Here is a 23,104-nt window from a genome sequence, read left to right on the forward strand (position 1 = left end):
CACACATATATATATATGTCGCTCCTTTCACCCTCTCCTCCCTTAACACTCATCTCGCTTTTTCTCCTCTACCGCGCATACCGGAGAAGAGACGCTGGTGCATGCACCTAATAGCATATTGGGAAGCTGCACTGCCAGGAAATGATCTACATCCCCTTTGCCGTCGGCGCGAGTGCGTTCTCGGTACTGAATGCGTGTGGCTCGATCGCGTGTTGGTACGGAAGCCGACGCCGAGTGATGCTGTTCACCGGTGCTATCAACACATGCATCGGCGGCGCTGCTGTCGTCATGTATCCGTACGACGCAAAGCTGTCCAATGTGTACGTGTGCGCCGCGGCCACCTCCGCGTCTGCGCAGTACATCCTGCATGCCATGCGGACGCCTCAGCTGCTTTTGCCGTCCATGAAGAACTCTCTGTATGCGCTGTGGTCGGTGGGACTCCTTGTGTACGCGTTTCAGCGCGCGCGTTGGGTGCACGCACTGCGGAACGACTAAGTCACTCGAAGTCGAAAGTGCGCCTGCTCCTCCGTATCTCCTCTCTTGTCGGGCTGCGTAGGTGTATGTGCCACGGACATGGGATGGGGAAGAAGAGGCTACCGGCTCCCATCGAGAGGGCAAGGTGTGAGGGGCGGGCGCCTGCATTCCTCCCTCCTTTCTGTGTACCGGCCACGCACAGAGTTGGTCGATGTCTCGCCTAGAAGGTACCGGTCATGGCCGTTCATTTATGCGGCCGAGCACAGATCTCGCCTTGCATCGTCCTTGCTACTCACAAGAACAGAAGCCAAACACAAAAAAAGAAGCGAAGGGGAGTGTGCTGAAGGCGCAGAGGGGAGCCTCCCCCCTCTCGCCTCCCACATCTGGGCTCGCTCTCTTGGGAGTGTTTGCCATCCTCAGAGGCACGAGGAGGCGCGCACGCGTACATACCGCTCCCGTGTGCATTGCTCCTACACATAACCCCCCTCCCTCTTTGAGTCCTTTCTCTTGTGCTCGCCCCAGCGCCCCGACACTCACTCCATTCTCTTCACTTTCCTCCTCATCCTCTTTCCTTGCTGCCGCCTCCGCCATATCTATCTATCTATATATATGTGTGTGTATGTATATACATTTCTTGCGCCCGTGTGACTGCCGTGCCTCATCTCTCCCTCTTCCGTCTCTCGCGTAGGAAGGGGGGACTGTGCGATGCATCGCGTGTACATGCGCATAGCGACGCATTCCCACCCACACCGAGGCACAGACGATAATACGGGAAGTAGCCTGAAGAGTATCCTTTGGGGAAGCGTCACGGAGCGCATTTCGTGTTCCTCGCTCGGGTTTGAGGAGGAGGGGGCGCGCGGCACATCGCCTATTTCTGACTGCAGCGCTCCCCTCTGGACACGGGAATAGCAACAGGAGCAGGGGCGACTGTTTCGTTTGCAGTCGCACGCTTGCTTTTCTCTCGTCGGCCTCTTGACCAGCAGCACGGAAGCAACGCACACAGACCGCCCCTCGCCCTTCTTCGCACCCTCCCCCCGCGCGCACACACACACACACAGGCACTTCTCCTTCCTGTTGACTGAGCCGTCTCCGTCACGAGGGCGTTTCCATAGAAGCCTCTTTCTCTCTTTTTTTCGTGTATGACGCAACCACCACCACGAGAAAGGGAGAGTAGCGAAGTGCCATAGACCCCCATCCTTGATTGCCTGCCGCATCAGCACGGCCGCACAGGCACACGTGCATCCATCGTCTTTCACACCTCCTTTGCTCTCCCCTTTTTCCTGTGCCCGCCACCCACACGCTCGCCCACACTGCACCTCGACGGCCAACACGAGCCGAAGTGCCTTTCCGCCAGCGGTGTAGGCGCTCATATATATGGGGGTCTGCTCGGCGCCAAAAGGAGCACTTGAAAACAAGAAGGGAGGCGACGACTGGGTGTATGCCGCCGAAAGCAGGCAGCCGGCATCACCGACCACTACAGCCGTCGCTGTCGTCGTCTCTGTCTACGTCTGAAGCGGCTGTTGCATCGCACCCACGAGAAGATCTGTCCATCGCGCGTTTCTTCGACGCTGCTAGCGCCCACCGCAGGAACAGCAGTGGTGATGGTGGTGGCAGCTACCGCATCGGTGGCTTCTCCAATGCAACGCCGACGCCGCCCGCTGTCTTTCCGCGTGTGAGCCTTGATCCTCCCTCTGGTAGGCACAACACTGTTGCGCACTACCAACAGTCGCCGCTGCCGCACTGGTCCTCCTCTACATCCGGGCAGCGGAGCCCTTGCCGCCAAGGAAGCGACAGTGGACGCTACGAGCAGCCGCAGCACAGTGACACCACTGGAGAGGTCTCTAGTACGCTGCAAGAGGTGCGAAGGCGTATCATCAGCGATCTCGAAGCGTCGCGAGATGGAGGTCGCGAGTCGGCAGGGAAGCTGCACGCTCATCGGCAGCGCGCGCTGCGTGTGGCGTTTGATGAGGATGGGGCATCTTGCCGGCGATTGTCTGGCGCATCTCGTGCCACAACGCATGACGGGGCGACGTCGCTGGTGGACGTGCGGCAATCGAAGTCACAGCATGCGCCTAATGCGGAGGATGACGAGGGCGCTGAGCTCATGGTTGCCTCCGTGGAGTTTTCGCTGCTGTGCCCCTACTCTCGCCTCCCTATGCGCTATCCCGTGCGCAGCAAGGAGTGCAGCCATCTGCAATGCTGCGACTTGGACTCATGGATTGTGATGCTGGACAAATGCCGCTCTATGCGTGACCCGGTTGGGCCATGCCCGGTGTGCGAGCGCCGAGTGGCCTCCTCCTCGCTCGAAGTGGACCTCTGGATGAAGAACGTCATTGATCAGATGCCAGCAGGCACACACATGGTGATGCTGGAGCCAGACGGTGCCTTCCGCAGTGGCGACACGACCCGAGAGCGGCGCAAAGGGCAGATGGTCATGGAGGTGGTGGATGCGACGCAAGGGGACTATGAGAACTATTTAGGGGACGTGGTGGATGATGACGACGATGTTGTGGTGCAGAGCCGCCCTGCCAACACGTCGGAGGCCTCCGCCAGTGTATCCGCCGCACTCTCCGCGGTCGGCTCGCGTCGCTGCTCTAGTACATCGCCTGCAGCCCCAGAGGAGGGAGCAGATGTGCCGAGCACTGGCGAAGCCCACGGAGCCGGTCCGCCACTGCCGGTGCGTGTCAAGACAGAGAGGGTGTCCATGGCGGTCGCAGAGGCCGAGGCAGCAGCGGAGACCTCACCTTCGGCCCCCGTTTCTCAAGAAGATGGAGGTGTTGTCGTCGTGAACTTTGTGGACGGCCGGCACGACGGACTGCAGGCGTTGCCCAGCCAAATTCGACTCTGGGTGCCACACTGCACCCGGTGCAGGGCGCCGCGGGTGAAGGCGGAGGACGGCATGGTGCAGAGCTGCCAGCAATGCGGGCACGACGCGAAGGACGACTGGAACCTTGTCCGTCGTTTCGATGTGTCGCCCAGCGTGTCCATGGAGCTGGTCCCCGACGGCACGCTGATACTGCGAGGTGTCGACCTCCTCGCACCGTACCTATTTCGCGCTGGCTTCTACCGCAGCCTATTCGAAGCGATGGAGTATGCCTCCGTTGCGGAGCGGCAGCAGCAGCAGTACCGGCCCCCCGCCGATGTATGGACTTCGTCGTTTCCGCTGAGCCGCCTCGAGTTAGACTTCCTGGAGGCTTGCTGTACCCGCATTGCCCAGGGCGAGACGCTCGACTCCATTGAGTCACTGATGGTGCCAAGCCTGTTTCGCATTCCTCGTCGGCGCCGATCGGGCGGCACGGGCCAGACCGCTTTCACACAACTAGGCCACATCGGCGACCGCTACGGCTGGATGGGCTCATCGGCCGCCTCGCAGGCGCGCAGCGCTTCCTCGCTTAACCGAGCGGCGGACTCACGTTTCACGTCGTGAGCACGGCGCGGGGAGGCGGATGGCGGGCCCGATGAAGACCTTCCGCACGCTGTGTGGTCTCTGCTGCCAATTCTTCTGCTCTGGCAACCTCTCTTTATACCGATGGCATCCGCTGGCGGAAGTCTACCGCTTGCTGACCTGGCGATCGCTCGCTTTCGCTTTCGTATGGCCCTCTCCTCCTCTTTCCCCATCATCGATTCGCATCATCTCTGTTGGGTTGCCAACATCCACGCAGATGGCACTCGAACTCCACGGCAAACTGCGTCACCGCCCCGTGGAGAGAGCATCTTTCGGAAATGTGCCGTTCCTCGCGCGGAAGAAAACCGTGGCCTTCCCCCCGCTCATTGCTCAACTTCTGTAAGCTCCCTGTTTCTCCTTCGTGAGGGTCCTTGGACGAGAAAAAAAGGCGCTATGAATCTGCAGTGCATCATGCTTCAACGCCGCGCGGAGCAATTCCGTGCTAGCTTGCCAACGCACGCACTACTGTGCCGTCATCAGACATGCAGAGGAAGATGCTTGCGTGCTCCGTCCTCCTCCTCCACCTCTTCCACCGCTCTCTCCCTTTCTTCACCCGTTTCGCTCTCGTCTACGCTGATCCGGCGGTGTGCACGCACCATCACCGCTCGTTCACGAACGCTTGTCCCTTTTCCACCTTCCGAATGCCCTTCCCGCATTGCCCCTGGTGGGGTTGTGCTCTCACTCTCTCGTACGCGAACCCGCACTGGCCGCGACCACCAACGTCGAGTACACAAAACACTGTCCCTCACGCGCACACCTCCCCCGTCTCTTTGTTAAGGGGAATTAAACCGGCGTGTTGCATCGACGTGGCGAGCGGCATCTGCTCGTGTGAGCATCTCGCCTTCCTCGACCGACCCCTGGACCCTCTGGGACTCTCTCTACGTCTCGGCCGCGTAAGGAAGCAGAGAAGAGGGTCTCGACCAGGCCTTGGACGCTGCGCCTTTACCTCCTGTTTTTTTCTTTTTTTCCGGGGGGAGGGGGGAACACCGAACGCTGTACTTGTGGGCCCCGTGCATCGCGCCACGCGCCTCTTTCTGCGCATCCGCTCCTTAAGTCGACTCCACCCGAGACCTCTTTCGCCATTGGCCGATTGATTACGCCATGCTGCGGCGCGGAACACCGCTGCTGCTGCTGCGCGGCACTGACTTGTGCGAGACGACTGCCGCGCAAGCGACCAGACTACACTCGCCTTTTACGAGTGTAGCGCTACGCAGTCTTCGAGGAGTGCTTGCGAAGCAGCACGGACTTGGCGCGCATCCATCGCTTACGTCTCCGGGGCCACTGGGCTGTAGCGCGAGGTCAACCCAAGCACGCACGCTTGTTTGGCCGTCCTGGCTGTTCGACACCCGAAACACCGCGCCTCCCTCAGGGGACCGGAAAGAGAAGTTTCAGGGGCACACGTGTGGCACTTCTGGCGTCGACAATGCTCGAAGGACGACGCAGCCGCCAAGTGGTGCGCCGGCTGCACCAACAGGTGACGATGGTGGTGGCGATGGCGCCAGCACTGCCTGCAGTCAAGGGGAGGTGGCCACAAAGGACCGCGGCGGCAGCCGTCACACGGGCGACAAGGCGAAGGAGGGGTGGCTCCTTGAAAGGGACAGCAGCAGTGGCGGCGTCTCTGACGGCACTTTTGTTCCCCTCTCCGAAGAGGAAAGGGAGGTGATTCATCGCGTGGGTATGGGTGAGCGGGTGGAGGCGGTGGAGGGGGCGGTCCAGGGAAGCCCACATCACTATGCACCGTCGGCCAATCAGCCTCCCTTGACAGGGGATGCCTGCGCATCCAGTGCGGCGCAGAAGGTGAGCACGACGCCGCCGCCTCGTCTGGACGGGATTCAAATCTCTGAAAACGCCTCCGATATTCCCGTCGGCCGCGTTCTGTGGAAGGTGTGGACATACCTCTGGCCAGCTGGCGAGGCAAAGGTGAAGGCGCTCGTGGTCAGCAGTGTGATATGTGTGCTGATGGCCAAGGTGCTGAGGGTGGCGGTTCCTTTCTGGTTCAAGGCCATCGTGGACTTGCTGGCCCCAGCCGCGGCAACAGCGGAGGCTGTGACGGTGGCCGGCCCACTCACCATAGGCGTCTTTGGGTGTGTTGTGGCGTACGGTATCTGCCGCATCACGACCTTCATATCTGAGGAGCTCAAGACGGTGCTATTCGCCCCGGTCGGCGGACACGCCTCAACGAAGCTGGCGATGGAGATGTTCGACAAGCTGCACCGGCTGGACCTCGACTATCATCTCAACCGCGAAACTGGTGTCCTGAGCAGAGACCTCGACCGCGGCAGCCGTGCGTTCTGGGCACTGGCGTACGTGCTGCTGTTCATGATCACTCCGACAATCTTCGAGATGGGGCTTGTGTGTTACGCCCTCAACACGCAGGCTGGCCCGCAATTCATCGGCATCGCCCTCGTGGCAGTCGTTTCCTACGTGGCGTGGACGTTCTCAATAACGAATTGGCGCTCGAAGTTCCGCACACGCTACAACGCGCTCGAGAGCCGTGTCGGCGGCCTCATCGTGGACTCACTGCTGAACTACGAGACGATTAAGTACTTTGGCTCAGAGCAGTACGAGTCCGAGCGCATTCGCAACGAAACGAAGAACATGAACAGACAGCTCGTGATTCTGGATCAGACGATGGCGCTCCTGAACTTTGGGCAGCAGTTTATTTTTGTGATGGCCAGTGTGCTGAGCCTGTACCTCGCCACCTGTGGTGTGCTAGCGGGGGCGATGACGGTTGGCGACTTGGTACTGGTGGATGCGCTATTGATGCAGCTCTACATGCCGCTAAGCTACCTTGGTATGATTTACCGCGAGGTCCAGTCCAGCACGCAGAACATGCAAGCGATGATAGCCCTGATGGACCAAACCTCAAGTGTGAAAGACAAGGCGGACGCGAAGGACTACAAGTGTATCGACGGCACCATCGAGCTGCGCAACGTCACCTTCGAGTACAAGAAGGAACTCAACCGCCTCGTCCTTCGCAACCTCAGTCTCACCATCCCAGGAGGTAAGACGGTGGCTTTTGTCGGCCCTTCGGGAAGCGGCAAGAGCACCATCTTTCGCCTCCTCTTCCGCTTCTATGACCCCACCGCTGGGCAGGTGCTGCTGGATGGGCAGCCCCTCAACAGTCTGCGCATAGAGAGCGTACGCAAGTGCATCGGGGTCATTCCGCAGGACACGGTGCTCTTCAACGAATCCGTCCGCTACAACATCCGCTACGGTCGCATGGATGCGACGGATTCCGATGTCGAGGCGGCAGCGCGGGCTGCAAGTCTGCACGACACCGTCATGCGCATGAGCGAAGGCTACGATACGTCTGTTGGTGAGCGCGGCCTCAAGCTGAGCGGTGGCGAGAAGCAGCGCATCTCGATCGCGCGCGTCCTGCTGAGCGACCCGCCTATTCTACTCGCCGATGAGGCGACCTCGGCACTCGACAGCATGACTGAGCTGAACGTGATGGAGACGCTCAAGAACGCAACGGAGCGTACGCGGCGGCGCACCATTGTCCTCGTTGCACATCGCCTCACCACCGTAAAGGAGGCCGATATTATCTTTGTGCTTGACGGAAAAGGTGGACTGGCAGAGCAAGGCGCGCATACGGAGCTGCTGCGTAAGGGTGGCTTGTACGCCTCCATGTGGCATCGACAGCTGACCGAGCAGCACAAGGGTAGCAGTGTTGCCGCAGCCAAGGATACGCACAGGTAGGGCCCGGGGCGCACCGCTACACTCAGCTGAGCGAAATGTGCGAACTCTCCTTACGGCGAGCGCGTGCTTTGCCCGGCTACCCTATACAGCGCTCGTGTGTCTTTGCTGGCGGAGTCCTCATCGATGCGGTTATGGTAGTGGAGGAAGAGAGGGCGAAGCAGCACTTCGGCATCGGCACACGCTTGGAAGATCGACCCGCCTCGTCACCCGGGCGGCGTAGAAGCGCATCGAGCGTGCACAAGGTGTGTGTGTCCCCCTCTCCTACTTGAATGGGCATTTCTCTCTTTCTGCTCGCGTGCCCCCTCTGTAGATCACCGACCTCTCTTCCCGCCTCTGTTTGTGTGGTTCGGTGCGAGAGGTGAGATGGAGGCGGCGAGCGAGGCGGTTGAGTGGGGCGGGTGTGGCGGTAGGAGGAGCGGCGTCTGCGTAGGATGTCTCCTCCCCTCTCCAAATAAACGAGGGCGACTAAAAACAACGTGAGCTCACTGCTGCACACATCACCGCCGTGTTTTGCTTCGTTTTTTTTTCGCTGGCTGGCCGTTTTCACTTCTCGATGGAGGCTCCCATTTTGTCCCGCGCGCTTTTCTTTTTTCCCTTTCACCCAGTCCTTTCTCCCTCTCGCACTCTCACCCTCGCACCCTCCATCCCCACCTCCCACCGACTCGACACACGACCTTTGCCGTTGCGACTCGGCCTGTTCACAGATCGCCCAACCTCTTTTACTCCTCTTTCGTCTGCTTGTGCACATCTCATTTCGTGCATGTGTGCCCTTTCTCTGCCCGCCACTGCCCGGTGAAGAAAGCGGAAGCGCTCCCGCACGGGACGCGGAGGAGTCCCGAGGAGCACCCGACAGCGACGGAAGTACATTCGAATACAAGCCCGCGCATGCATACATACGCACCTGCATTGGCGCTGCCATGAAGACGGTCAGCGGTGAGGACGGTGACTGCGCGACTCAGTCTCCCTTCGCCATACACGCACACACACACACACCGCCGCCCTTTTACCTATCCGTTTCTCCACTCCCATGTGCAACTGTACTGCGAGATGGATAGCACGTCCGTTGACCCCTTCTCTCACCCCCCTTTCACAGCCTCCGTAGAGCACCTCGTTTTTCCGTTTTTGGTGCGTGTGCACATCGTGCCATCGTAAGTGAGTCAGACTCCACTCCGCGCCCCGGCCTGTCACAGACCCATGGCGTGATGCAAAGCAGCCGGGAAGTCACGCGGTGCAGCCATGCGCCGACACTGCTGCTTCGGCGCGGCCCTCCCTTACAGCCGCCCTGCCGGGCGCCGCCCGATGCTCCCCCTACCGGGGCGGCTCAGGCCCCCCGCGCCAGTGAGGCGTACCCGGGTCAGGCCGACGCTTCGCCTAGCACGGGCGGTGCTAACGCGCCCGCCGTCGCAGATCGTTTCCGCGCAGCACCGCCTAGGGATCCGACCGCCATCGTCCATGCCGATGCATCCCCCCTGGCCGTCTCCACGCCGTGGGCGCAAGACCCTGCGTTGCCACGGTGGGCTGGTGCGGCATTTGGCTGCCGCTGCGCGTGTGTGTGTGTGTGCGTGTGTATGCCAGAGGAGAATGGAGGGGACGGGCGAAGGCGGACATGTGAGTGGCACGCAGATGTTGATGATGGCGGCACATGTCGCTTGGCTCTTGGTGCACATTTGGCACGGCGATTGCTCTCCATCTTTTCCGAACTTCTTTGCTTATCCGCCTCACTTCCTCTGCGCCATGTTGCCACCTCTCCGGTACCGAGTGAGCGGTGCTGTTCTCGCGGTCTTCAGCGTAGCGTACGCGCATTAGTATCATACGCGCTTCCCCATTCTTGATACCCGCAGCGATCGCCGAGGCACGCTCTTGTCCTCTCTTTCTCTGCCGGCGTGTGGTTCAATGGGCCACGTCCTCCTTTCGATGGCCATGGAATACGAAGCATACATACACACACATACACACACACAACACACACCAAATCATAAGTGCGCGCCAGTCGCGCATGCGCACAAGCGTATAGATCTGACAAGGAAGGGAGAGGGCGCACATGTATACGTGCACTGACTCACATATATAGGAATGCGGCGAGGCAGTGGCGAGGGAGGCGAAGAAGAGGGCCCGGCTCCTGTCGCGTTGACTTCCACAACGGTGGAGGACTCAGTGTCGCCCTTCACGTCTCTGGACACCTCCTTGGCGAACTCGCTGACCGGCTACAGCGCCTACGATGACGACTCCGCCAGCTTTGGATCACCAACGCCGTTTTCGCCGTACACTCACTACCCGCAGACGGATCCGCTGACCCGGTCCCCTCCGAGGCCAGCGGTGGGCTCTCCAATGCTCATTCATGAAGATGTACCCAAGTCTGGTGTGCTCGACCTGGAGGCACAACTGGAGAGGCGGCGCTGTGAGGAGTCAGCTACGCGCTCGGCGCAACCTTCCCAATCGCTCTCGGTGTTTCCTTTTAACAGCTCTTTTTTTTCGCACACAACAGAGTCGCCCACGTCGGCTGAGCTTCCGCTCACGCCCAAGTCTCCTGCGTCGGCCTCGTCATTCCGCAGCCCTGCACCATCAGGTAGTCGAGCGCCCTTGCCGCGGGCAGGCCCGTCATCGCTGCGGAGCACGCTTGCTGCACCTGCTTCCTCGAGCGCAGTACACGAGGCAGTGCCGCCTCTCGGAATGAGCACAACGAAGACACCCTTTACGTCGTCTCTCTTATCTTCTGGAGTGCTGGCAGGGACGCAGACCACGATGTCCTTGCTCGTCCCGCCGTCCCTTGAGGCGCCAAGCGCGATGACGACGCCAGTGCTACCCCTTCTCGTAGACCGTGAGGGGCTGCACTGCATCCTCGCTTCGCGTCCCGCCATCGCCCTCTCGGAACTGCCTCTGCGGGCCCCGAGAGCCGGAGATGATCTGCAAGGCGAGGAACGCGAGCGAGGAATCAGTGCGTCACCGGCGAAGGACCTTAGCACCGCGAACACTGTGTCGACGCTGCCGCTGGCGGCGCTGAGCGAGCTGCCCTCGTCGTCCTTCTCCGCTTCCTCGTCCGCTGCGTCACCGCTGTCGCCCACGGCTCTCTCTCTTGATGAGACGCACATCTGTGCATCTCTTTCTCATCTGGCCACAAGTCTTCTAGATGCGGACAGCACACCTATCATGGCGGACGAGCCGGACGCGCAGAACCACATCAACGCCGCGACTCTGTCATGGGTGCCGATGCCGCTGCCGGCAATGCCAGCTCCGAAGCGCAGACCGCAGAAGAGGGTGGGCACGGGTCCCCCACATGGGGAGGGCCACGGTGATACGGCATGCTGCGGTCAAGGCAATGGTAACCCAGTAGAGGTGCGCAGGTGCGCGAGGAGAAAAATGAGGGAGAGGGCCTCAGCGACTGACGACACGCTCCTGGCCGCGGAGGTGGGCGCGCTGGCACTGGCGCCGCTCCCACGACCACGCTCCTCTGCAAGGCGAAGGCGAGGATTCCAGGCAGTGACGAAGGACGCTGATCAAAGCTCGGCAGCGACAACAGCAAGCAGTGATGCCGAACTCGCTCCAATCCCGGGGACAGCAGCGACACTTGACCAGGAAGGGCAGCACGACCGCCTACGAGGGCTGGCAGAGCCCTCGAGGAACCGCTCACCTGCATCTCACACTGAGGCGGGGTGCCTCTCTTTTTCACCGACCGCCGCGAAGCCGCCGTCGGAGCTCTGCCCACGAGAAATGGCGGCCTTGGAGGTCGACATGCCCCTATCTAGCCTGTTGGCTGCCGGCGGTGACTTGTGTGCGAGTGCTACGCCCATGGTGCCAGCATCTTGTCAACGGCAAGAGGCCCCAGTCTCGTCGCCGTCCCAAGGACGGAAACTGAGGTGGAGGCCTCAACGGAAGGCAAGGCCTTCGCAGATAGCGACGGAAGGTGCTGAAGAGAGCCCTGCACCATTCGCAGGGCAGATGACAATCGAAACGGCTCGAGAGATGGCGGAGGCAGCCCCCACAGCTGCAGCCTCACTACCGCTGCCTCTGGCGTTGCCGGCGGCGCCTCAAGTTCTCACGCACTCCGCGGAGCTCGGAGACGGTGGTGCGGGCTGCGAGTCGCCAGCTAGCAATGATTCCTCGGCGGCGCCAAAAATCAGTGCGGCAGTTAAAGGACAAACGTCGACTGTGCCACAGAAACTGCCAGCCCGAAGAAGGCCGAAGAACGCACCCGCTGCCGCTCCTGAAGTGCCGCCGTCTACAGGGAAGGGCGGCGCCAGCGACAACAACAGCGCGGCCACGCAAGCTGTACTCACTATCAGGCGTGCAGCCGCTTTGGACCCCTCGCCTCTGCAAGCATGGTGGTGTGCCATGCGCGCCTCTGCTTCATCCTCTAAGTCTGGAAGACCTTGCCTGTGGATTGAGCTGACAGAGGGATATCAGGAGGCCCATGGGACACTGCTGCGCCAGGTTCTCGTCTGCTGGGGATGTCTTCTTCGTGAGAGCTGCGCCAGCACCTGCGGAGGTGTGGAGCTGCCGATAGGCGGCTCGCCTCGGCCCCCGATTTCCACATGGGGCTGCTGGAGCCGCAAGCGCACGCGCGACAGGAAAGGCGGCGAGGCGGGCGGTGATGGTGAGAGCGCGCCGGTCGAGCGCGTGGGCAAGAAGTGTACTAATGGGTTGGTGGTGTTGCTTTGCCCATCGTCACTGCCCATGGCGAGGGTACTCCGGTGGTGGGCGCAGCGCGCGCATGTGGAGCACAGCTTTATGCCACCGCTACTGGCCGTCACCATGTCGGCAGACTCGCCTTCGGCTGCTGTCCGAATTGATGATCGGGAGCCCAGTGCGTTCCGGGGTGCGGCCACACCTGAGGAGGAGCTGGAGCTTTTGAAGGGCGCATTCGCGCAGGCATCGCGTATGTACTGCACGGACGTGGCTTGCAGCCTCGCGGTGTCGTGCACTGCTGCTGGGCACGCCGTACTGTCACAATTGTTGCCGGCGGGTCAGGTGTTCGAGAGCTTGCAGATCTGCGCTGACCTGCTGGGGCCCGCCGTGGGCTTTCCTCCAGCTTCCTTACTTGTCGAGACGCCGCTGGAGGGGGGTACAGACGTCGGCAGCCTGACTGCGGTCTTGGCTGTTACCCCGCCTCCACGAGACATCAGCGGTAGCTGCAGCAATGCAGGGGAAGGGTGGCGCGCCGCTTCGCTTCAGGAGCGGTGCTTTGCAGAGCTATGCCGGTGGAACGGCTTGGCTGCCACGCTGCAGCGCCAGCCGCGACGACCGCAGCTGATTCTCTGCAGCGCGCATGCGGACACGCTGCCGTGCAACGGTGGTGCATCGAAGGGAAAAGGAAAGGCGACCGCTGCCACTATCTCACTTTCAGCTTTAGTGGACGCTTTGGAAGGGGTGCAATACGCGCCCAATGTCGCCGACTCCTCGCTGCTGCCACGACAACGGCAGATGCGGGTCATGTACGGGTTGGTGCTGCCCGCCACGCGCAACGAGGACACTTTTGCAAGCAGCGCGCGTCGTGAGGCCCGCGTATTGGCGTCGCAGCCACCCCCTGTGACGCTCGCGCCGGTGCACCTGTCCGCTCTCTACCTCTTCGGCCGAACCCTCTTCACGCCCGACAACTACGTCACAGCGGTGAACGTGGTGGAATCGCTTGCACGGGTGTCGCAGCGGTGCTTGTCGGACTACCTATCCGACTACAGCTGCGCCACGACAGGCCCACTACGCTACGCTGTGTCGGCAACGGTTCGGCGCTACTTGCAGGTGCGATTGCTAGTGGCACTGGCGCCGCTGCTGGCATTGATAAACGAAGGGGTGGCTACACAGCAGCGGTCGTGTACGACGCTCTCTGCTAGTGGTGCTCGTGTCTCTCTTTCGAGTCCATCGACATTGCGTGCTTCTGTGGTGCTTCTCGCCCGCTCGGAGTGGCGCACCATCGTGCCGAGCTTGTCCTGCTCGTGTAATCCCCGCTTTTACGAACAGGTGCCTCGCACGGATGATGGCGTGAAGGTGTGCCGCCACCTCGCGGAGCTCTTCTACTACTTCATCACTCGGCAGCTCTCTGTTGTGGGCCGTCAGGTGGCGCGAAGGGAGCAGCCACTGCAGCAGTGTCAGCCCCAGAGAGCACCAGCGCGAGACGACCCGATCCCTTCTTTACAGAGTCCGCTAGTGTCACTGCGGACGAGGTCTTTGGAGAAGCGCCAGCGGCCAACTCGCAGCAACAGCAGCCGCAGCCGCTCCAGCTCGAGCGCTGGTGTTACTTCGAACAGCGTACCCCTTTCTGCGCTCTACACAAACGCCTCCCGCCTCTGCACCGACGCAGAGAGAACTGTCTGTAAGCAAGGGAGGGATGACGACTCCGAATCGGAAGACACGGCTTCCAAACCTTCCGCACTGCCGTCGGCACCCACCCATTCGCTGCGGCACGGCGCGATCGCCGCACGGCCGTCTTCGACCCGAAGTGACGCGCCACGGACGAGATCTTCGAAGAAGGCCAAGCGCTCCTCCACGGTGGCAGCGGCCGATGCCTCAATGACCTCCCCTGCCGGTGCATCGGCAGCGGGCTCAGACTTCCACACCCAAGCACTTCAATACGCGCTGCGGCTCTTACACGAGCGTCTGCGTGACGGCAGTGGAGAAAAGCCTGCTGATGGTGGCGCGGCATCCCTTGCGCTGGGTGACACGGGCGACGGTGAGCCGCTGTTCCGAACCGGCGGATCTTCACCACCTGCGAGCGTGCGAAAACGAACCCATTCAGGTGACGGCACTCCCAGAGAGACAGAGCATGTGCGGGCGATACGACTGTTGGAGCAGATGCTGCGCAATCAACTGCGCTGAGGGAGCTGCACGAAAGTACCTGCATGCACTCGTGCCATGCACACTTGAGGCCCCGGCAGCGGTCGTGGGGCGGGGTGCGTGAAACAAGCGCACTCCTGCACGCGAGACTGCATGAACGGCATCGGGGTCGCTACTGCTCCTGCACCTCCCGCCAAGGCGCAAGCAAACACTCTTTGATGCCACAAGGAAAGGTACCGCGCCGATGTGTCCCGCTGTGCCGGCCGACTTTTCCGGGAGAGGGACGCCGAGCATGCCAGCTTTCGCTGCCGGCGATGCAGCACCACACACAAGTCGCTTTGATGGGAGGTGGAGACTCTCCTCTTTCGCGTGCCCAGCGCTTACCCTTTCGCGTCTGAATCGCCGAACTCACTCGCAGTCATCCACGTCAGAGCGCCTCCATCGCTTTGGCAACGCTGCGTGGGCCCAGCAGTACTCTCTGTGCTGTTCCCCCCCGCCCCGCTTTCTCTGTCCCTCTCGCACCCGCATCCCCGCATCTCTGCGTACTCGAAGGGCCTTCAATGCATACGTGCGTATGCCTCTTCACGTGGGTGGGTGATGCTCACCACACACACAGACACACAAAACTTCTGCCTATAGACGAGACGAAGAGACTACCATTGTCTCTAAACGTGCAAAGACTGGCGCACGAGCGTGCAGGGGTGAGGGTGGCTCCTAGAGGAGGAGAGGTGCAGCGGTGCAAGGGCGCAGCCACGCCGGCCACCTGGTTCAGGGCTCTTTCCTCCAGGGCTTACTCCTCCCTGCCCCTGCAGTAGGGGACGGAGGGGAGCTTGGGTGTGGGTCGCCACCGCCACCTCGAGCTGATGAGCTGCTGCAGCGGGATCGACAACGGCAGAGCAGCTTGGCGAACTTACGCTACCCTCTAAAGAGGTAAACTGTCACCCTTCCACCACCTTCATCCACCAGCGGTCTTTACTTGCGGTTGGCGCGGAGTCGCAGCCCGCCATCGCTGCACGTATCGGTGGGGTTGTACGCCACCGAGCGCGCGCACAGGCGCCGCAGCATTCTGGCGTGGAGGGTATTGTGGGCAACCATCTTCGGGGCGAACCAGGCGAGTATAGTCACACCGCCGCTTCATCCATAGGCGGCGAGCAACGTTAGTGAGGCAGTGCGACTGCACTTCGATACCCCGAAGAACTTCCGCACCACTTCTCAGTCGAGAGACCAGACGCCTGCAGCGATCACAGATGTCTTTGCGACCCTACCCTAAGGGTGGCCTTGCAAGCTCCTCTCCTTCGATGCCAAGTCCTCCGCCAAGGCTGCAGAGTGCGACCATGAGGCGGCTCCGCTGCACTGCGTGGAGGAGGGATTCTTTGAAGTGACAGAGTGGCCTATTCTGTCAGGCACCTCTGCGGGCCGTATGTGTGTGTGGGAGGTGGGGGGCAGAGCCTCGCCAAAGGATGCAAATCTGCTGCGGAGACATACGCACAGGCGTTTTGGGAGCTTACGCTTGCTTCGCATCGATCTCTTCGGCTGAGGGCGGTGCACCTTTGGAGGTTTACCCCCACTGCCTTCACCGAGGTAGTGGGGAGGATGCCTGCGAGATGGGCCACGACAACACCAGGGACCTCTATCGGCGCCATCGCACTTCAGCTGAATGCCAAGCTGACTCCCATGCAATCTCAAACCTTGCTCTACTTGACACTACGCCGCTGCAAGAGTTGCCAGCAATCCGAGGCAGAGGAGGCGAATGTTCCAGCCACGAAGCTGACCGCCCAGCATCGCCAGGCACAGACCTGGCGTGCTCGAGAGGTTGCGCACGCGCTTGAGTCATCACCGACTTTACGGCAGGAGCTTTTGCGCGCCTCCGGCGGTAAATCAAAGGCATTAGCTGTGCTGCGCGACGGCGCATTGGAAAAGGTTCCTGTGTGCATCATGAAGCGGCGCGGGCTTCCGCAGTGCCCTCGCGACTCCCCATACAGACCATCTGAAGAGACTTCACGAGCTTTTGACGACGCACCCGGCATACACAGCTGCGGGGGTGGAGGTCCATATGGCACCTCAGTGCCGTAGCCGTGCCTCCGATGCCATTGCAGTTATTCTAGGCTGGGGCGGGATTGCAATGAGCAGCGCCGCGCGAAATCGCGCCTACCGCCTCCGCTGCAGCACCTACTGCATTCACCACGGCTTTACGGCGTGCGCAGGACGATGTGGCGAGGGTGTTCCAGGGCGCGTGCGTACGCAAAGAAGAGGCTCTGGCTGACGTGGACCATTTGTTGCTCCTGCTGTGACAGGGCGCGCAGCTGCGACAGTCGCAGCAGCAGCTAAAAATGCGGACACCATGGCGTGCTGCCAGATGGCCCACTTATCGGCCCAGAGAGCGCGAGTCGAACAGCGCCTTCTTTTGCCGCTGCTCGAGACGCACCTGTGCTGCCAATGATGTCGGCGAACCATGCTCCATCTGAGGTAGGCCGTGGATGGGCAACGCGTGACCGCTTGTTCACCATGGGGAGGACCTGAGCAAAGGCAGGCGGATACACGTGAGCAACACACTTAAGGGTGGGGTGGGGTGGATAGAGACACTGTGTGGTAGCACAGCTACACACGTCCGAGCTCACAAGGCCACTTGTCTGGACGGCGAGGCAGCAATCTCTTGCCATTGGCTTGGGTTTCCCTTTTTGGTCTTGCCTCTCTTATCGTGCGTGCATGAATGTTTCCCGCGTCAGTGCAACTAGACACACGGAGTCACGCGCAGTGACTCGCACGTGTGGGGTACTGGCGCCTGTCTCCTCCTCGATCCTCTGCGCGCGGTCGACTTCGGCCGTCTGTTCCGTGTGCGTGTCCGACCTTGTACGCGTGACCTAATTATCTACGCTTGCTGCACGCCCACACACGGAAACACACACACACACACCTTTGCTGTGCTGTTGCGCGTTTTCTTTGTGCTCCCTAACCGCTCATTTCGATCGTCACTACGTCTGCCCGAGCCAGTCTCTACGTGTGCTTCACACCTACCTCTCCCCTTCCCCTTTCCGATTGCCCTTGCCCTGCTCCTCAAGGTGCCTTTGGGCGGCCTGGCGCTTCCGACGAATCTCGTGGAATGAGGAGGGCGCAGTGGTGTACTGTGAAGTGGTGAGTCAGCTCCTCTCTCTCTGTGTTGTGCAAGGAGCGTCCATGTGCTCCCACCGAGATGCGCAAGTCCTCACGGGTGCCTTCAGCTCTGCCGTCCTCTCCTTCCCTCTTATTTTGCGGACGCACAGCCTGCCCAACGAGCGCATCACCTCCTCTACACCAGTTTGCACACCTTCCCACCTCCACTCACTGTGCGTGTGTGTGCGCACCTATCTTCTTGACTGTGTGCGTGTCTTTTTGCCTTGTCGCCCTTTCCACCTTGCCGGCCTACTTCTGATCCACCTAGCATGCAGCAGTGAATCTTCCCTTCCCCCCCACTTCCTCACCCTTCTTTGCGTGATGCCTGTGCGGGTGCTGTGCCTGCATGGCGCTCAGCAGACGCGGGAGATCTTCCAAAATCAGCTGAGCCGCTTTCAGGATGACCTCACCCACATTGCAGAGCTCGTGTTCCTGGAGGCACCGTATGTACTGCCGCTCATCACAGTGCAAGATGACATGCCCACGCGATCGTGGTGCAGCGTGGATGGCAAGGAAGACTACAGCGCTGGTGATGCGCTGGTGGCGTCGGCGATGCAGCCGGCGGGTCCGGGAACCGACCTTGCATTCACCGTCATGCTTGGTTTCTCGCAGGGTGCTTCGATGATTTACCGATACCTATGGCTTCACGCGGCAGATGCCGCGGTCTCTGCGCAGCTGCGCGGTGTCATCGTAGCCGGCGCACAAGATCCACGCCGCATGTTCCCCGGTAACGGGCGCAGTACACCGTTTCAGTCCTCTACTCACAGCGCTGCGAGCTCCGCCGACGGGACTGCTATCTTTGGCTCAATGCCCTTTCTCCACGTCGTTGGCAAGAAGGACGCCATCGTGTCACCCGAGGAGAGTGCCGCCTTTGCGCAGGTGTGCAGCAGTGCTTCTCGTGTTCTCTTCCACGAGCACGCGCACACTATTCCTGCGCTGAAAGAAGTGCGCCAGGCGGTGCGGGAGGTCTGCCAGGCGGCCTCGATGAGCTCGGCCGAGATGACCGAGGTTCTCGAGGCCCGCGCAGAGGAGCTGGGAATGGTCTGCTCGATGTACGGGGAGGAGTGCATGCTGGATCTCGGCAACAAGACCCTCGTGCGCATTCCACTTTTCACGGATGCGGAGTCTCTGCTGGCGTCCTCCTCTGCATCAGCGGGAGCGTCGCTGGAGGCTTCTGTGGTGCACGCGCTGATGCGCATCAAGCTTTGCTTCCGCGTGCCCTGGAGCTACCCGTCAATGCTGCCCAAGGTGGAGATCGCTGACGGCCCGACCTGGCATTCCGTCAAGTATGAGCGCTGGGTAGCAGACATGATGGTGCGAACCTCGGCCTACCTTTCCGGCGAGCTGGGTGTCGGGACGGCCATGCTACTACCAGCCTACCTCTACGCTTCCGGGCTGGCGCAAGAGAAGGTGGACATCCTCATCGAGGTGTTGACCGACGAGGCGGGTGGCAACAGTGGCGCTCACGGCGATGATCGTGAAGCTGCAGTGCCGGAGGTGACTGGCCCATGGGCGGCAGAGGACGAGCTTCTCCGGAAGGCGTACACGGCTGAGGCGGAGACAAAAGCTGCCGAACTCCTCTTGGCGGAGTTAAAGCTCAGCCGTGATGGCCGTCCGCCAATCGCATACGGCGGCGAGGGTGATGACGGAGGGGCTGACGACGTGGCAGCGGAGCCTGAGGCCCCTGCGACTGCTGGCGGTGGGTCATGCACTCTGACAATCGGCTTGATCGGCAAGCCAAGCGCCGGTAAGAGCACTTTCTTCAACGCTGTCACAAACCCGGCCAGTGAGAGCGACGCTGCGCGCGTCGCGGCCTTCCCTTTCACGACGATCGAACCGAATATTGGTGCTGGCCTCGCGCCTCTGTACTGTCCATGTGCGATGCTGCACGCGGCAGTCGGTGGTGTGGCGCCGCCCAGCGCCGCCTTCTCCTGCGCTCTCACTGGTGATCAGTGCGACGCAGCGTACGGCCACGTGCGTGCGCTTGGCAGCTGCCGCTTTCGACGACATCCGGTGAAGGTGAAGGATGTGGCCGGGCTCGTGAAAGGCGCCTACGAGGGCAAGGGCAAGGGCAATCAGTTCTTGAATGATTTATGTGATGCTGACGTGCTGGTGCACGTGGTCGACGGTGCGGCAGCGACGGAAGCGGACGGCACGGCGTGTGCTCCGGGCCATGGCTCCACGATGGAGGACATTGCCTGGGTGCGCTCAGAGGTGCACAGCTGGATCTACGACAACCTTCGAGCCAAGTGGGCGAGCCTCGTGCGACAGCCGAGAAAGCTTCGTACTATGTTCAGCGGCTATGGAAGCACCCCGACTTTTCTGGGTCGCGTACTGCGGCGGGTCGGCGTCGCTAATGAAGCTGCGCTGACAGCGATCCTACGCACCTGGGGGCCGCGCGAGCTTCACGCGTTCGTAGCGCTCTACGTTCGTCTTCGCTTTCCAATGGTCGTGGCGCTGAACAAGGCAGACCTCCCCACTGCTGGTGGGTTTGCGGCTGCGTTGCGCCACGCCTACCCACACGAAGTCTTCGTGCCCATGACGGCGAGGACGGAATGGCTGGCGCTTCAACTGAGCCGCAGAGGCTACGTTGACTACACGCCCGGCACGACGTCGCTGGAAGTCAAGGTTGGACACGGCAGCGTGGCCGATTTGGACAAGGGCACTCGGGAGGAGCTGCACGATGTCATCTCCTTCTTCCGGTCCACCGTTGCATCAGAAGAGCATTCGCCGTCGCCCTCGCTGCTGCGAACCACCGGTGTGCAGGACGTGCTGGCTGCGGCGATGGCGGCTTGCGGGGCGGTCCTCGTGTACCCTGTTCGCGCTTTTCAGCCCGTCACCTCACTCGCCCACTGTCTGACGTTCAAGTTGGGCAGCTCTGCTGAGCGAGTGTTCGACGCACTTGTGCATCTGAAGCTGCTAGAGGGAAAGATGGTGCGTTTCGAGATGATCGACCTTGCTTACCTGAAGCAGCAGCTACTGCAGGAGCTTCTGGCGTCTCTGCCCACCATCTCATCGAAAGTGGGGGCAATGCTCATGCCAGCACAACAGCAGCGCGCGGCACTGCCAGCGAACGTGCGGACGCTGCGCAAGACAGAGGTGATCCGCTCTTCCGTGGTGCTGGTGCGCATTCTTTCCAACAAGCGCCAGCTTGCCTAGCAGAAGGAGAGAAGGAGGGTTGTAGTAGTGGGGGAGGGGTAAGGCAGAAGCGCATCTCCCAGACATGGGGCCTTATAGAAGCCTGCTGCCTGCTGCCCTTGACAGCGGTTTGCAGCCGCGTGCGACTGCTCCTTGGGGTGCTTTGCTTGGGGCCTACGCATCTTTCGAGGCGCACCACCTGCGGCTTTCTTGATTGCCCTTTGTACGCCTGCCTTTGGCGTCTCTCGCTTGCACACACACTTTCTTCCCTTCTCTGCAGTTTCCCCTAACATCCCCAGGCTTCGTCGTGCCACAACGTGCGCCGATCACCAACACGTACTAAAAGACAGAGGCAAATGGAGCTGGTCATACGCCGCACGCTCACGCGCACTCGCACGCGCGGGCACAGACTCTCACTTCAGCATTGCCTGCCTGCGGCGCCTCTTGCGGAGTGACACCCTCTCTCGGCTCTCTCGAGCCGAGCGACGTTCACACTTGAGAGGTAGAGCGGTGTGTGTGTGTGTGTGATGGACCGGCAGGTGAGGTAGGGCCACGCAACTCCTTAGCCACCGCCCTGGGAGTCTACGCGCGCATATGCACGCCCCTCCTTCCTTCCACCCCCTACTCGATTGGGCTATGCCATCTCCTTCGCCGGCACCCCACCACACCCACCGGCCCACCGCTCCGAACCATTATATTTATGCGTCTCCGTCCAGTAGTCGCACGCCCTTGTATCGCTGACGATCTGCACGCTGGTCGTTGATGCTACGACGGCTATCGTTGCGTCGCTGCTTACCACAGCCATGCGATACGCCTCTGGCTCGGCTTGTGCTCTCTCCCGCTTGAAGGCCTGCGCCATCCGCCACAAAGAAGACAGCGAACGAACGCTTACCGCGCCCCAGCGCCCACGTGTCCTCCTTCATCTCGTTGCTCTCTCTCACCACTTTCGCCGCGCATACACAACCCGCTAACCTAAAGACGTGCCTCGTACCGTAAATGGTGACGCCGGAGTTTGTTTGCCTCCTGACCAGTTGTTCTCCTCCTCGCCCCTTCGCTTCTTCCGATGGCAGGAAACGGGTGAGAGTGCACCAGCCCCTCTCTACTTGCGACGGAGAGAGGCACGAAGCGATGCACGTCCATGTGCTGTTGCGAAGCCCCGCGCCGTCTCTCCTTCGCAGTTTCACCACCGAGGAGCTATCCCACATTCGAGCGCTCTTGTTGGCGGGACTGCGGTCCTTTCAGTGTAGGCGGGCATCCTCTTCCGCCAGGCTCTGATGGGCTGACCTCGGAAGACTAGCGCTGCAGAGGCCTCTCGTCTGCGGTGAGGCCTCCCACGGCCCCGCGTTCTTGTCGCCAGAGGAGGCGCTGCAGCACTTGAGGCGGGTGGGATTTCAGAATGCTGCGCTTTCCACCGTCGCATGCTCGGCTTCGCCCTTCGCGGCGGCGAAATGGACGCACGGGGTGAGGCGGGGAGACGCTTTGCCTTGTGGTCTCGGAGGGAAAGGAAGCGGCTCGCCGCGAAGAGATGCAGAGATAGTGTTCAGCTGGACTGCTCACCGTCGAAGAACCGTCTGTGCGACACGGGTGGGGTGTGGCGGATGTAAAAACCTTCTCTTGGTTTTCCACACAGCCGTGTCGCAGGGCTGAGGCGCTCTCTCCATCTGCCCCGCGCCGCTGAGCGTCGTGCGAATAAGGTGAAGCGTAAGTCCCTGAGGCGATGCGAACGCGGAGGCTGATGTGTGGATGGGCGGCATGCAGCTTGCAGGCATGTGCCGAGCAGCGCAGCCGGCGGCGGAGGCAGCCAGCTGGCTCAGCGTCAGTCCCAGCCAGGCCGGAGCCGAGGGCGCTTCTTCTCCCCCGCCGCCCCCTCCTCGCCCAGTCTTGTGGGGCTGCCGGGGCCGCGTGCGACGGCAGGGCGAGGCTGGCTGGCATCGGGGAGGTAAAGACCGCCACCTAGCGGTGCACGGAAGCAGCGTAGTACCGGACGACGGGGCCATCTCGAGCGTCTCCTGCGGCGACTGTGTGGCTGTCGGCGCGAGCCGCGATGATGCCGTGCTCACCGACTACCGGGGCGTTGCAATGGGGCGCGGCGACTGCTCTCGATGCGGTGGCACTGTTTGCTGCGTGGCCCATCGCTGGCTGCGCTATGGCCGAGTACGCAGGGCGGGCGGAGCGAGTGGTGCCGGCACATCACGCCGATGACGGCGGCGAACGCGGTGCGCGACGCATATGCGGCCCCTTTCCCTCCCTTTGTTCCTGCGTTTGTTGGGTCTGCGGCCTCACCCTCACGCGGACGGCGCGACTGCACATGCTGCTGCCCGAGAAGGGTGACCCCCTCGCCCCCTCTTTCACACGCACACACACAGTGGTGCGTTCAACCCGGGGTGCCATGACTCATCCCTGCCAGCGGTGCTCTACGACCTGCTACGT

General features: G+C 61.5%; 5 protein-coding genes across 5 annotated transcripts; all 5 read left to right on the forward strand.

Annotated features, from left to right (window-relative positions):
- Positions 1-141: 141 nt before the first annotated feature.
- LSCM1_01968 (uncharacterized protein) lies at positions 142-495 on the forward strand (the record flags this gene model as incomplete). The annotated part of the gene is made up of 1 exon (XM_067319566.1): positions 142-495. The coding sequence occupies one exon, from the start codon at positions 142-144 to the stop codon at positions 493-495; it is 354 nt and encodes a 117-aa protein (XP_067176115.1).
- A 1,417-nt stretch (positions 496-1,912) lies between these two features.
- On the forward strand, positions 1,913-3,901 carry LSCM1_01969 (uncharacterized protein; the record flags this gene model as incomplete). Its single annotated transcript, XM_067319567.1, has 1 exon — positions 1,913-3,901. One exon carries the CDS (start codon positions 1,913-1,915, stop codon positions 3,899-3,901), a length of 1,989 nt encoding a protein of 662 aa, XP_067176116.1.
- A 1,119-nt stretch (positions 3,902-5,020) lies between these two features.
- Positions 5,021-7,621, forward strand: LSCM1_01970 (uncharacterized protein; the record flags this gene model as incomplete). Its single annotated transcript, XM_067319568.1, has 1 exon — positions 5,021-7,621. One exon carries the CDS (start codon positions 5,021-5,023, stop codon positions 7,619-7,621), a length of 2,601 nt encoding a protein of 866 aa, XP_067176117.1.
- Positions 7,622-9,694: 2,073 nt separating this feature from the next.
- Positions 9,695-14,428, forward strand: LSCM1_01971 (uncharacterized protein; the record flags this gene model as incomplete). The annotated part of the gene is made up of 1 exon (XM_067319569.1): positions 9,695-14,428. The coding sequence occupies one exon, from the start codon at positions 9,695-9,697 to the stop codon at positions 14,426-14,428; it is 4,734 nt and encodes a 1,577-aa protein (XP_067176118.1).
- A 3,429-nt stretch (positions 14,429-17,857) lies between these two features.
- Positions 17,858-20,695, forward strand: LSCM1_01974 (uncharacterized protein; the record flags this gene model as incomplete). The annotated part of the gene is made up of 1 exon (XM_067319570.1): positions 17,858-20,695. The coding sequence occupies one exon, from the start codon at positions 17,858-17,860 to the stop codon at positions 20,693-20,695; it is 2,838 nt and encodes a 945-aa protein (XP_067176119.1).
- Between the last annotated feature and the right edge of the window lie 2,409 nt (positions 20,696-23,104).

The sequence above is a fragment of the Leishmania martiniquensis genome, chromosome 32, assembly GCF_017916325.1.
Source record: "Leishmania martiniquensis isolate LSCM1 chromosome 32, whole genome shotgun sequence".
Taxonomy (NCBI): Eukaryota; Euglenozoa; class Kinetoplastea; order Trypanosomatida; family Trypanosomatidae; genus Leishmania; species Leishmania martiniquensis.